At 39.6% G+C, this 13,700-nt stretch overlaps 1 protein-coding gene across 1 annotated transcript in view; it reads left to right on the forward strand.

The window, feature by feature from the left end:
- The window catches only part of LOC100379086 (cell adhesion molecule DSCAM-like), a 67,432-nt gene that overhangs the window by 15,667 nt on the left and 38,065 nt on the right, over positions 1–13,700 (forward strand). Inside the window, exons 2-6 of the mRNA XM_085498944.1 lie at positions 2,823–2,960; positions 4,670–4,819; positions 5,105–5,251; positions 6,007–6,291; positions 6,639–6,911. Coding sequence (XP_085355070.1) covers positions 2,823–2,960; positions 4,670–4,819; positions 5,105–5,251; positions 6,007–6,291; positions 6,639–6,911 — 993 coding nt within the window. The remainder of the gene's footprint in view (positions 1–2,822; positions 2,961–4,669; positions 4,820–5,104; positions 5,252–6,006; positions 6,292–6,638; positions 6,912–13,700) is intronic.

The following is a 13,700-nucleotide window of genomic DNA, read 5'->3' on the forward strand; positions in this document are numbered from 1 at the left end:
AGCAGACGTCTTAAAATGGAGCGTAGCTAATTTTTGTTTCATCGATACCGCGTTCATTATGTGCTGGCTTTTGTCAATGTTGTCATAGCAACATGCTTTTCTTGTGATTGATTTCCGTCTAATCATTGTAAAAGTGATGACAATCCCCCGGATAAAAAGATGAAATTTGAGACCAATCGATGTAAAATTAGACAGACGAGGACACCGCGGATCTTATGGAATTAACGAGCAAGAGCGGCACTCTTCACAAGCACGAGATAATCCGAAGTAAATATACTTCATATGTTTATCCCGAAATTCGCTTTTTAAAGTATCAACGAGTTGAAAAATTATATCCCTCGGGCTGCTGACCGGATTTTTTAATAGTCTACAGTCCCGAAACGATTACTGTCTATAAAATACAAAGTATGGAACATTGCTGAAAAAGAAAATTGCGCTTGCTTTCTCGAATAAATGAAAATATGAATATGAAACCACTCCTACGGATCACAGCTTATGTGCGATAATTAAACCCTGGACTCCTACAATTAAACAAAGGCAAGATATATCATCCCAATACAATTACGGAAAAAAGTATTTGATTGGATCAATGTGGGAATAATCAGGCTAAAAACAGGCGGTACGGAGACCCAAAAGAAGAATTCTGTTGTCACCAGATAATAGCGGCGTCTCCTATTCTTTTGTTCTCGCCATGTTAAGAGAGTGTAATTTCGGAAACTTTAATTGCCGACGAATAATGGGCTATAGTTGCCACAATCCGGCGAATAATGGGCTATGGTTGCCACAATTTCATTATTTATACGGGGTCCTTGTTTCTCCCGCAGAACGAAAACCATTCTCCTCGACCCTAGTCGTGATTATTGAGATACAATGTAACCATCTGGCTCTGGTATTGTCTATTTTGTGCTCTCATTTCCGTGTTCATTGGCTCTTCTACTAGTCGTTCAGAACTCACGGTGTTTGTTTGTATATGCAATTCGCGAGTTTTGCCAAAACAGGTCACAGAGAAACTCGTACCAGACACACAAATATAATACTCGTAACGGCAATGCAATCACAACGGCCGCGGTTTTGAAAACGATCTTACATATGAGAGTATGCTATATTCCCGGGGGAGGTTGTACACTATTGATAATAGCCGATAGTAAAATTATTTTCAACACAAATTCAAGCTTGTCCATTTTCTCACGTTGTTCAACTTACCATAGGTAAACTTAATCTCACGGGATTCGATTTCAAACACCGATATATTATTAGTTTTTATTTCGATGAAGATAACACAAAATGGCTAGTCCGTGCTACAACAGAGTAATTTAGTGGGCGTGCTGATGGTTAAGCTGATAAGTTTTGACGTATGCCAGAACAAAATGGGGACAACCTCTTAAATGTGCGCTGTTCTATGTGACGTTTGCTCCCATGTGTATGAGTTATTATACGCCGGTCATGACTATGGATATGGCACACATGTCAACGAGAGTGCCGGCAACTACCGGAACAACCTGGAACTACGATTAATGGGATAACCAACCATCATGATATATATTTTTTTTTCACAAGGGGGGGGGGGGGGTGACTGTCACGTGATCATATCCATAAAGTTCGTGGGAAATCCAGAAATCTCATGAAATATTAACGAATTGAAAGTAGACAAGAATCGCTACATTAGTTTTGTTCTTGTCAAATTAGCAAATAAGGCGAATAGTTTGCGATGTCTGCTCTAAGTGAAGTTGTAAATGTAGATCATAAAACTTAAATGAATTGATTTTATAGCCTGGGAAATTATGTAATATGGCGTACACATGATATGACGTCATTCCATGTAATGCGTAATATCAATATGTTTGTGTGAAAAGTATTAAAGTGTGGGTTCCATCGAATATTATTGGTCGGTGGTCGTCGCGCCGCCCCTGTTCGGTATAAGATTCCTAGCGACGTGCACAACACCTTTAAAATTCATTGTTTGTTTACGTGAAATTTGAACATGCGCTGCGCGACGACCACTGCCCTTTAACCTCTTGCGGGCATGTGTGCTTTCTGTATTTAAGGTATATTTGATGGTTGCTCGTTCTGAAACGTGCATGAATTGAAGCCAATGAGCACAAAACGTGTGTGCGTGTGCATCTACGTGCTAACTAGCTATTTCAGTGGCCGGGGTAGTTTAGGGGATGTTCCATTGTCATATTTTAATGGTGAACATACCTTGGACAGAAAGTAGAATAAACCCGATTCGTCAGATACCTTGAATCGTAGTCATCCACCCAATCCCGTTGTTATTTATCGCCAGGCCTGCGATCATGTTCACCTGCCGGCGTAACTCGGGATGCTTTGTAATTAACAAGATATATAATATAAAAAATCAGTTAACCAACAAAAATGGTAATCGCCACTTACAGACATTTCATAGTTTGAATTATTAAACACACACGGTTCGTTTTCAATTATTGGAGTCACGGGTCGCTACACCAGTGTCTGTTGGCTTCAAAATTAGGGTTCATTTTCAGAAATGTTTAAGAATACAATAATTTTAAAAAAAAGCGCAGAAAAAGATTAAAGCGTGTACACTACCGTGTTTACGCAAAATTCGAACGATTTTTGCTCCTCGATTCATTTTATTTCATAATTAATTCATTGGGTCATAAACACACGCGTGTTCCGTTGAACGCCGGCATTGAGTTTCAACCAAAATTCATAACGATGGATTGAAACTGAGGCACTCCGAACTATGCACGGCATGTGTTATTTTTATTTAATTACTGTTATCGCTGCTCCTCGTACACGCCTTGGACTACAAAACAATATATCCACTCCACCCTTGCATACAGATAAGTTCTGGGCTGTTGTTGAAATATGCGACACGGCGAACAACGAAGTACGTAGTGTCGGTAATAACCGTGAGAAAGCGTTATTGCAATATGTTGGCGCCAAAAATGGGCAGACGACAGAACGCGACATTAAACGGAGTGAGGTGACATCTTTCAATCTGGTCGCATATTTTGTCTGCTTTTAGGTAGAAATTATTAATGATCATCGTATGCATGGCGGACAGCCACTTAACTGAGTTCCCTCTCTAAATGGCGCCGTTTGCCCCTCCTTACCTTTTTGTCCGTCTGTGATTGAATTCGTGACAGCATCGCCGGCAGACGAAAGATTGAAATTGTTTCGACCGATATAATAATTGCATTGTTTCCCGCCCTAAATTGAAAGTACAGTTTTTCCCATTTATCTGCGATATTATACAGAATTACCAATCTGTATAAGTGTTAAAATATTCAGCATTCGGTTTGCAAACACGCTATGTACAACGTAATTTTCTTGATGAAGACTGTTAATTTTGTTTAATTTATAAATTAATGCAGCAAAATGAACTTAAGACGCAATTTCTATATTTCATTAAGTCTAATAGCGTTTCCAATTAATATATGTAGTAACAAAGGCGCCTCGACATGTTAGCCTTACTTTATCTACTACACACAAAAATATTATAGAAGCGAGAAGGCATTGTGCACTTTACAAACGAACTTTGGACTATTAATAGATCCGAATCGCCAGCTACAAAGTTAGCATTGTTCGGTTCTAACTGAAATTCTGATGACTACAGGGAGTTTGTTTTACGCGGAGAATTACAGGATGTGCCTCTGTTTACCGCCAGCCAAATACACACATCAGAACCCATATCGAGTTGTATCGTTGGCAAGGCAACCCATTAACACAAGCCGAGATCGATGGGACTTTTTTTGTCGGCCTCAAGATGACATTTCTGAAATAATAGCGCAAAGTTTGTTTTAGCATTTCTGTGTTGGTGTTTACTAACGCAATCGGAGTAAGAGCGATAAGTCAAGGTCAACCATCTTCTTATGACGTCACAGTCGCTACCCTTGACGCAATGTGTATCTGACATCGGACGTATTCAGACTCTTTATAGAAAAAACGGTTATAGTGTTTTCCTTTCCTACGGTCGTGGACAGACAAAATAATGTAGTTGAATTTACGTAATTTACTTTTTGCTATTTCAACGATTTCCATCTCTCGTAATATTACAACGTCACATTCTCTCGTGTGAACATGAGTAAAGATCAGCCTCACAAGGTACAATAACGTTTGACTTCTGTTCTCGTTTAGGCCGAATGGCGACTCTATTCTGTTCAGTTGTGTCACAAGCGCCCTCCCGTGATAAAACTGTACACATCAGTATTAAACTGTGAGGGCGCACTTTGCTTTTACCTCACTCTAGAAATCAGATGCAAATGTATTTTTGCGTATCACCGCAGACATTCCGGAACTTTTAAATAGCTTCAGTGAAACATTCAAGGAGTTTCCTGATTGCCTCGATGGTTGGACTAGCCAATTAATCGACGCGACACAATACTCGATGATATTAAAGCGGGAAGGTCGTTATCTGCGCACTCGCGGGAATTGAGTCCCAAGCGACGCAAAGGCTCATGGATATACGCTTATTTGTAAACAATGGCACGCTATGGCCAACTGACGCATGCGCAGGTGACGACTCCCCCACTTTAAGCGCTCGATTTGCGACAATATTGATATTGTAACCTACCACAACACACTAACCACTTACCACTTGGTGGCGCCCTTACAGGTGAGTTTGAAACCTGACAATGTACTATTATGTGTAAAATCGTTACATTTATTTCATTTTGGTTTATTGCAGTTATCCAGCGGACTTCGTACTTTGCAGAAGTGGATGACCAGTACGTTGTTAGAGGCATCACTGCTGTATTCAAATGCAAGATAAAGGGCATAGCCAAGGACTATGTCACAGTTACGCAATGGACACAAGGAGCCTCTACGATAACTGCAAGTGCGTACATTAATTTATTTTAGAAAATTTATTTAGTTGTGTAAAGATTGATAATTCATGCCAATAGATGTGTATATGGTGTGTATATAACTTGGTACTACGGTAGAATGTAGTGTCATTTATTTTTAAAGTATATATCGGGCTATCCGGGACATATTTTAGTATCGCAATGTTATTCCTACATGTCGCAGATACATAATTTCAAAATTACACATTTCTCAAAAGTATAGCGCCACCACGCGCCGCGGCTGCATAAAATTAAATGACTTTCGTTTTTCCCCTCAGATGAAAGATTCAGTATTCTTGACAACGGCGAGCTGCATATCCGACACATTCGTGACGCAGACAGCATCCCTGGATATCGGTGTACTATTACAAATAAGCTGACTAACGGTGTGAAGACAAGTGATGAAGCCAAGCTTTTTGTCTACGGTAAGACCATGCGTTCATTACGTAATTAAATGGTGTCACTTAGATGTGACGTCACACTGTGGTGATATGCATTCTATTAGTAAAATACATTGTTTATTAACATGAAATTCGAACACGCTCTGCGCGACGACCACCGCGCTTTAACTTTTGTAAACTATGCATAATTAATGTTCACACGTAGTTCTGGTCATAGTGTCAGCTTTGCATCATTTTCGACGATATATATCGCGGTTTTACGAGGATCTCCAAATGTTCGTGCGTACGATAAAATCGAGATATTTGACCCTCACTTATTTATAAACATAACGACTGTATATCAGATAGGTCTTTGGTAGATCGACCAAAGTAATCAAGAGCCAGTCGTTAATATTCAACAAGAAACAACATTATGTATTCCTATATGTAATATGTATAAAAGATTTCCCGTTTTAACTTCAGTTTTGTAAGTTGTAACAAAATCAGAAATCAAAAATAGCGAATCGTGTGACCTTTAATTATGCTAATTTAATGCAAATAACTAGAAATAAACTTTATAGCCACGTTTGCACTAAAATGACCCGATTTGAACGACCTTCGTTTCGTTTCACCCATTTACGTCACAGAAGCTCGTCGTCACTAGAAGATCGATTTGTACTTGTATATTAAACTATAATAATCATGTAGTTCACATGAATTCAAAAAGTCACGAATTTTACATATGTATTACATATTATTAATATATCACTATGTATTGACTACCTGTTTCCCACCGATAGACCCAACTGACAGCGCACCTGAAATCGTGTCAAGCCTAGCTAGTAAGACGGCGACGATGGGCGACACGGTGGAACTACCCTGCGTGTCTGTGGGGTACCCGCAACCATCGCCTGCATACGTCTGGAAGAAAAATGGCCGAACCGTAACTTTGACTGACCGTGTCCAGCTTCTAGGGGGTAACCTGTTGATAACGAATGTATCGCTGTCCGAGGCCGGTAGATATACATGTAGCGCTGAGAACGGCCTCGGACAAGCTAGCATACAGACAGTACTGACCGTTGTAGGTGAGTAGGTGCAATGGTTCATGTGACCTGGTCATTTGATAAGTGAAATAACCATCTAATTTCATTGTTTTCCTTCTCGCAGTTTTACGTCGCGCTCCATTAACGGTGACTTATACATTTGAGTCTCGTGACACGCGAGATCATTCATGAGATTTCGTCTGTCATGTACATTATCACATTATATGCTTATCACATTATATCACAGGAAGGAAGGAAGACGGTCAGAAAAATCTGAACGCTTTAATACTCAATTTTTAAAATAAGTAGCATAGATTGGTGGTTTTTGAACTAAAACTTATCCATTGACAAAGATTCGTGATAATATGGCGTTATATTTTGCTTTTCAGACCCGCTGAAAGTGTTTTTTGATATACAACACCAAGTTATCGACGTCGGTAGTCCTGCTTACTTCAACTGCAGTGTGAGTGGATATCCAATTGGTTCGATCACGTGGTTAAAAAATGGACAGCAATTGGTCGAAGACGAGCGTATCTTTATATCTGACAATGATACGATGATGATTATTGACCAAGTATCACGTCACGATAAAGGAATGTACCAATGCGTCGTGGAATACCGACAAAACTCTGTGGAAGCAACTGTCCAGCTCTCAATCGGAGGTAGGTTTAATAACGTTAACGCCCTCTAGTGGCATGATATGTTTTTTTGTTCAATTTGACGTTGATGGCGCAATACTCGTATGCCATACTGCTTGAATATTTTCGTAAAAGAGCTAGTCAACTCATTGAAAGCAGTCGCTCCGGGGCCTTCGCGGTGAGATGAACTGCAAGTGCCTCCCTGAAATTGCGGGTAATTTAGCAATTGTACATTTTAAGATGTGAAGTGAAGCTTCCGGAACAATGATTTTTTTTTCAACGGCAGATGGAAAAAAAACACACAAAAAAAACAGTAACCAAAATAGGGTATAAACATGGTTGATATAAAGTCTGAAGGTCAAAGCTCATTTCTGTTAATTTCGAATCACGTGATCCAGGGAAACGCAGACTACAACGACGTGATCATATATTTGCGTGCAAGCACTGGTAACCACTCTGGTAAACGTTGCAAACACATTTTTGGTGAAAACATAAAAATACTGTTCGCAAACTTCGTATGTTTTTACTCACCCTGTTAAAAAACACGTAATTTGTTGGGTCTCGGCCTTGAAGCACGCAATTGGTCAATTCCGCGCGTAATCTAACAATGCTATTGAACAGTGCACTTGAATTTGGCACACTCCCGTTACCATAAGTAGGCACCATGTGGCAGGAGCAAGTGTCGCCTTATTTACAAATGTTACTTTAATTGGATGAAACTATTGAATTTACCCTTGCTCACCAAGAGCTGTTATCATTGCTGGAAACACTGAAGATCGATGCCGACGTTCTTTTGTTTTTCTGTTGGTAGCAAGCGACCAAGGGGTGTGTCTCGCTGGTTGCGCTATTGTCGACGACGCACACAAACCGATCGCTAATGAATCCACTAATTGTGGTGAAGCTAATATTTGGCAATCTATTAAAGAGGCAGTGTGCCGCTGGTATTGATAGTTTGGCTGGGTACGCCGATTTGTCGCTTTTAAAAAAATGTCCAAGCCATGTACAATAGTTTGCGACGTGATAGTGGTACAATCGTGGTCATATATGAAAGTAGTCTTGTAATCTAGTTTAAACCAATCGTGAACACCCTGATTGGAAGATAGATTGCGTCTTCATTATGGAGGTGTTCAAATGATGAGCATGTATTGGTAGATAGTGTGACTACCTTCGCAGCATATGGACGACCCAGTCCTGCGAAAAAAAAAAGCACAACATAAACATGAGATTTAGGTCGAACATCGGCTCTTGGTCGAAACAGGCCCCCGAGCTTTCGTGCTTCAAGTACCGTTAATAATATGATTAAAATCGGATTTTCATATTTTTTAATACAACTGGGAGAAGCAATAGATACCTGTCAATTTAAACACCGCATCGCATTGTAAAATTATTAATGCACGTACCCTCGAAACTAGAAGCTACGCTCGCAAACAGATAGGTCGCAAAGAGATAGATAATGTTCGTTGCCATGGTAGCCCTGAATAGTCCACCATGATTCAGCTCATGATGGGCGCAATAAATAATCTGAAAACAATGATAGTTTTCACGCTAGTATCTTATCAGAAGGACTTGGTAATTATACAAGTCGCATTAATGACACTGAGTGACATCCCAGTGGTACCGACTCATATCCTGAGGGCAAAAACGGGCACCACGACGGACGCTGAACTCATGACACCCAGAATCATTTTTTTTGTCGAATAATGTTCTATACCAATAATACATTTTTATTGAACCTTATAATCTAATAAATTGACATACACAAAAGTTTTACTGTTCGAACGATCTTTTTAGAATATGAAGAAGAAAAATATCCGTTATGAAAAGACGGTTTGTTCTCCTAGAGAATAGGATTGAATTAACCGGTTTAAATATTTATATGAAAATGCGTATTCTCATAAACACTGAGAGGTTTTACGAATTTAATCACGATAAAAGGCTTTGAATTATGTCGCTGTAATCAACTTTGGAAGAAATATGAATCTGGGTGAATGGCGGCGACACGGTCCTGCGATTTGTTGTGTTATCGGCGAGAAATACGAGCTATAGGACGGGGCTGAGCTTTGTTACCTGCCTTCTGTGCACAGACAAACTCGATGTCACCCGACAAAGTTATCGAATATCCCCTACTGAAGATATACAGTTAATTTAAACATTTGAACAGTTTACGTTTTCCAATCCGCCAGTACCACGACTCAGTGGCGCCCGTTCAACCAAACTATAGTATTTGGTTGCGTAGGGTGCGCTTCACTGCATGTGATGTTACTCAGCCAATGAGTGCTGACTACCTTGACGTTCCAGTCATACCCTAAATTCGTTTCCTCTGAACATGCGTCTGTCAGTTTGCGTGGAATACATTATAGCACCGACTTTCGCAAATGTCATTATATTGACACGCCAAACGTGTTAAATATTTCCAATAATTGGTAGAAACATGTCCTAGCGCACGTTGATATGATTACTTTATTCTCGTGTTCATGTTCTAATTAATTGGAGAGATAATGTCGTTGGCCTTGCACTTGCCACAATCATGATGACAGGAGCATGTCGCATCCTACATTGTCACGGTCTCCGCCACAACATCATTTGTACACGACCCCCTCCCTTCCACGCCTCTTCATTTCACAATATTTATGTCACGTGATTGAAACAAACTAGATGTTGCTTGTAGACCCCCCCCCCCCTCAAATGACGCATATCAATTCAGACGACAGAGGTTACGCACGGCACGAGTGCTGGAATAAAACAACAAAGACATAATAGCAAGAACTGTCATAACAGCGTACCCGAAAAAAATAGCCAGCAACGGGTATTGTTTGACACAAAATTTAAGAACAACAAAAGGCCTATATTATACCGCGTCTTAATAATAGGCCATCTGTCTCGCCTATACACCGGGTATAATGAGAGTTGGATTTTGATAGATTTTACATATAGTATGCATCAACCCAAAGGGCTGTAATAGGCACCGAATAAAAACCGTGTTGACGACCAATAATTGAATGACAGACGAAGACAGAGTACGGAGAAATCACGGTTGTTTTGAATTTCAGAATGTCGGCAGTTACTAAACTGTAATATATTGCGATGATCTGAGCATATTTGTGACGTAATAAGATTATTGACTTCACTTAGATTGAGGAATGGATACTTTACTGAATGAACTGTATTAAATGAACTATGAGAATTGAAAAGAGCAGAAAGTTGTCTGTAAAAGCAATCATAAAATTCAAGAAAAGAAAAGCTATTTGTGGGAGAACACCGTACAATATGATTTAAGACCTGATAGGACTTCCAGCCGAAGCTATACCACTTTAAAATACTAAATGTTAATTACAGAAAGAATGGCATTCGACTTCATTTTTTTGGAAAATTTGCTGAAACTTCCAAGTGTTATATATTCCGGTCTGAAGCAGTATATTAGTAATATCAGTAGATTAATTACAGACAGAATTAGCAATTTTAAAATCAAAACGTTTCACTGACTCCCGTTAAGAAAAGTGCTGTCTATATTTAAACTTGTTAAAAATGTACTCTTGGATGTGTTTTTGTTCATGGCAACCACAAATCAGTTTTTAAATAATGTATCATCGATCTGTTTCGGGTTTTTAAAGTACCATAATGCCATGTTTATGTGAGCAGTTTAATTGTCCTTGTGAGTGGGTGACCCAATATCACATCCGGGTACTTGTAATTTACCGGGCTCTGAGACCCATTGAAAACTTAAAATGGAAGAATTTTCTAAAACAATCTTGAGTACCCGGATGTGTGGCATAAAGGGTCACATAATTAGATGAGTTGATAATAATGACCAAAACGCGAAAAAAACTAGGGTCACGCGAGATGATCGCACTTGATAAACTTGATTACATAATAAAATTCGGTTCAGAGCGGTGGTAGACCATTCTCATCGCAAAATATATTTTTAAAATCTTTAAAACGTTACAGTTTTACAGTAATAGTGATGACGAAGAACGTCCGATACAGATGTCACCATGACACCCCACAGTGTCGATTTGTTTGTGATGTAACTTCCTGTTCACAGAGTGTATTATCCAAAGGTAGTTACGCCATTAAAGATATGCCCCTTGTCCGTGAGTACTGATTGGATGTATGCACTTGCACTTGCACTAGGCACTTGTCTTCTACTCTCGTCCCCTAAGCGTTGTCTGACAACAATGACCGCTTTCACTTCTGGAAGTGCAACGCCGAATCTGTTTATCGTTTAACGGTTCAACTTGATCCCCAGTTGTGATCATATGTTTTGACATGCTTGATACGTACTGTGGCACAGATAAATTGACAACCATATACAAACTTTCATGCTATTACTCGGACAAGATATGTCCTGAACCCAACAACTCAACTATTTGGTAATCTTTTTTTTAATATGTGCGTTAAACTTGGAAATATTAAGTTGCACCGCATGCACCTTTCACGCGATTGCAACGCTACCACGGGTTTTACCTCAGTTGATGTAACGAACCACTGAGAGGGCACCTGTCACGTGATTGCATCGCTACCACGGGGTTTATCTCAGCCGCTGTAACGAACCACTGAGGGAGCGACCATCACGTGACTGCATCGCTACCACGGGTTTAACCACAACCGCTGTAACGAACCACTGAGGGAGCAACTGTCACGTGATTGCAACGCTACCACGGGTTTAACCACAACCGCTGTAACGAACCACTGAGGGAGCGACACGTGATTGCATCGCTACCATGGGGTTTACCAGCCACTAGGGGAGCACCCTCGTTCCAAATTGCTTCAATCCAAATTGTTAATGAGAAAAATCTTAGGATTTTTTTATATACTGCAGCTGCAAAAAAAATACACGGATGGTTTACTGCACATTTCACCATCGCACTATAGCGCGTATGTGATAGGTTATTTTATATTTTGAAAATAACCGTTATCGAAAATGACGAAGCATTGTAGATTTTTTATTTTTTAATGCAATGTCTCAACTAATTTCGCATAAAGTTGTCAGTATGTTCGCTGTTATTTTGTTAAATGTCATCTGAGGAAAAAATTGGTTGTTTAAAAATTGCTGATATTCACGGTGTGGCTAAGTTCAGCGAACAGTCGTTTCCCAGTGTCCTGCGTCGAACGCTGGAAAGTCATTCGGTGTCAGTGCAGTTATTCAAACGTGCTTTTTGCAGCAATGTACAATTGTGAAAATCACTCTTATGACGTCATTGGTCGCGTGATCAGGGCCTGTGGGATTTCTTCGGAAATTGAAGATATCTCGTTTTTGTCTTTTTTTCTTGGTTAGAGAAGATCATTAATTATCGCGCTGGTGACTTTAATAAGATCTAACTAAACCTACTCGTCAGTGTATACATGTGGGTTTCTTCAACTCACATCCATCATATCGACTCACGGCGTCGGTGATAACAATTGAGTATTTGTACAGCTTAGAACATCAATCACGGCGTTTCTAACTCTCGCTTTCAACTTGAACATTTCATTAATTTATTATACTAAAGAGTTTAACAAATCCGCTTCATTTTTGGGCTGGAAATATTGGTATTACTTTGCACCGAATCAAAGACGGCCATATTGTCACCTGATAATTGTACTATTGGTTGCTATGTCATGCTCCTGTTCATCAATTTTCTCTGCAAAATTTTGAGAAACAGTATTTTACAGTAAATTGAAGTCGCTTAACGGAACACTGCACGCCGCAAATACATTAGAAAAACACGATGGCCAAATCAGTTCGCGGTAATTTAACTCCGATAAAAGAATAAAGCCATGATTGTTGTAGAGAAGTTAGAAATATACATTTTTTTAAAATATCGATCGCAAATAATGAAGTTCAAATTAACGATTGTGTGTTTTTGTCACGTTTTTTTTTTACCTTCCATTAGAATAATTGTGATTTGGAGGTAAATGAGTTGAATGCACGCAGTGCTACATCAATGGCGCATCTGCTCTGTGTTATCGACAGACGGACTTCCTTCGCGCCCCGCCGGTTCATAAATGCTGCTCGAAGCAACAGAGTCATTTTGTCAGAAACCTCCAACCTGTTACATTTACTGTAGATCTCGGTTTTTATTTAAAAGAAACGTAGAGTGCTGGAAGAGGCTTCAATTCAGTGAATACGAACGTTGCTTGGTAATTGAAGGTTTGGGTAAATTCGGTCAATTATGTGGTTTACCATCCCAAGTCGTCGTTTCTCGTTGATGTCGATTTAATTTTCGCCGACGGCCGATGACTGGTTACCAGTTTGAATCAGAGTTTTGTTATGTGTAACAAGCCAAAATTTAAAAACTACGATTTATTTTTTTATTATTTCAGTTAAAATGTACAAACTTCAAGAAATCAATTTTGTATACATCTTAATAGTTTTTTTCGTTCGTTCATCTTTTGAAATAAAAAAAACACCATGAACACAAGATAACAAGCGTTAATTATTTTCTAAATCTAACTTATAACACCAAAAGAATCGCGCTCATTGTTTCAGGCGTGCCGTAACCTGGAATGAACTGTACCGGCCAGAGTCCTCACGAAACGAGCAGATGGCCCGACGCGTGCTGGTAGGCCCGAGTTGACGCTCCGCTGCGGCGTGGCACAGATCGGAACCTGAAAACGTGCACGAGTCGGGCCACTCATGTCTAAAAATAACAACGGGACAAAACCCATAATACCGGGAATAATTTTTAATAAAAGTAATCGGAGCAGAAATTCGTGAAGACTGGAAATTGAAAACTGTGTAAACTTGAAACAATGCGAACGCCCTGCTCCGGCATATCAAGCGGTGGTGGAGAGAATTTTAGAGCGTTTTCTAGCTAAAAGAGGTTTTGGATT

Source organism: Saccoglossus kowalevskii, chromosome 5 (assembly GCF_978046115.1).
Source record: "Saccoglossus kowalevskii chromosome 5, keSacKowa6.1, whole genome shotgun sequence".
Taxonomy (NCBI): domain Eukaryota; kingdom Metazoa; phylum Hemichordata; class Enteropneusta; family Harrimaniidae; genus Saccoglossus; species Saccoglossus kowalevskii.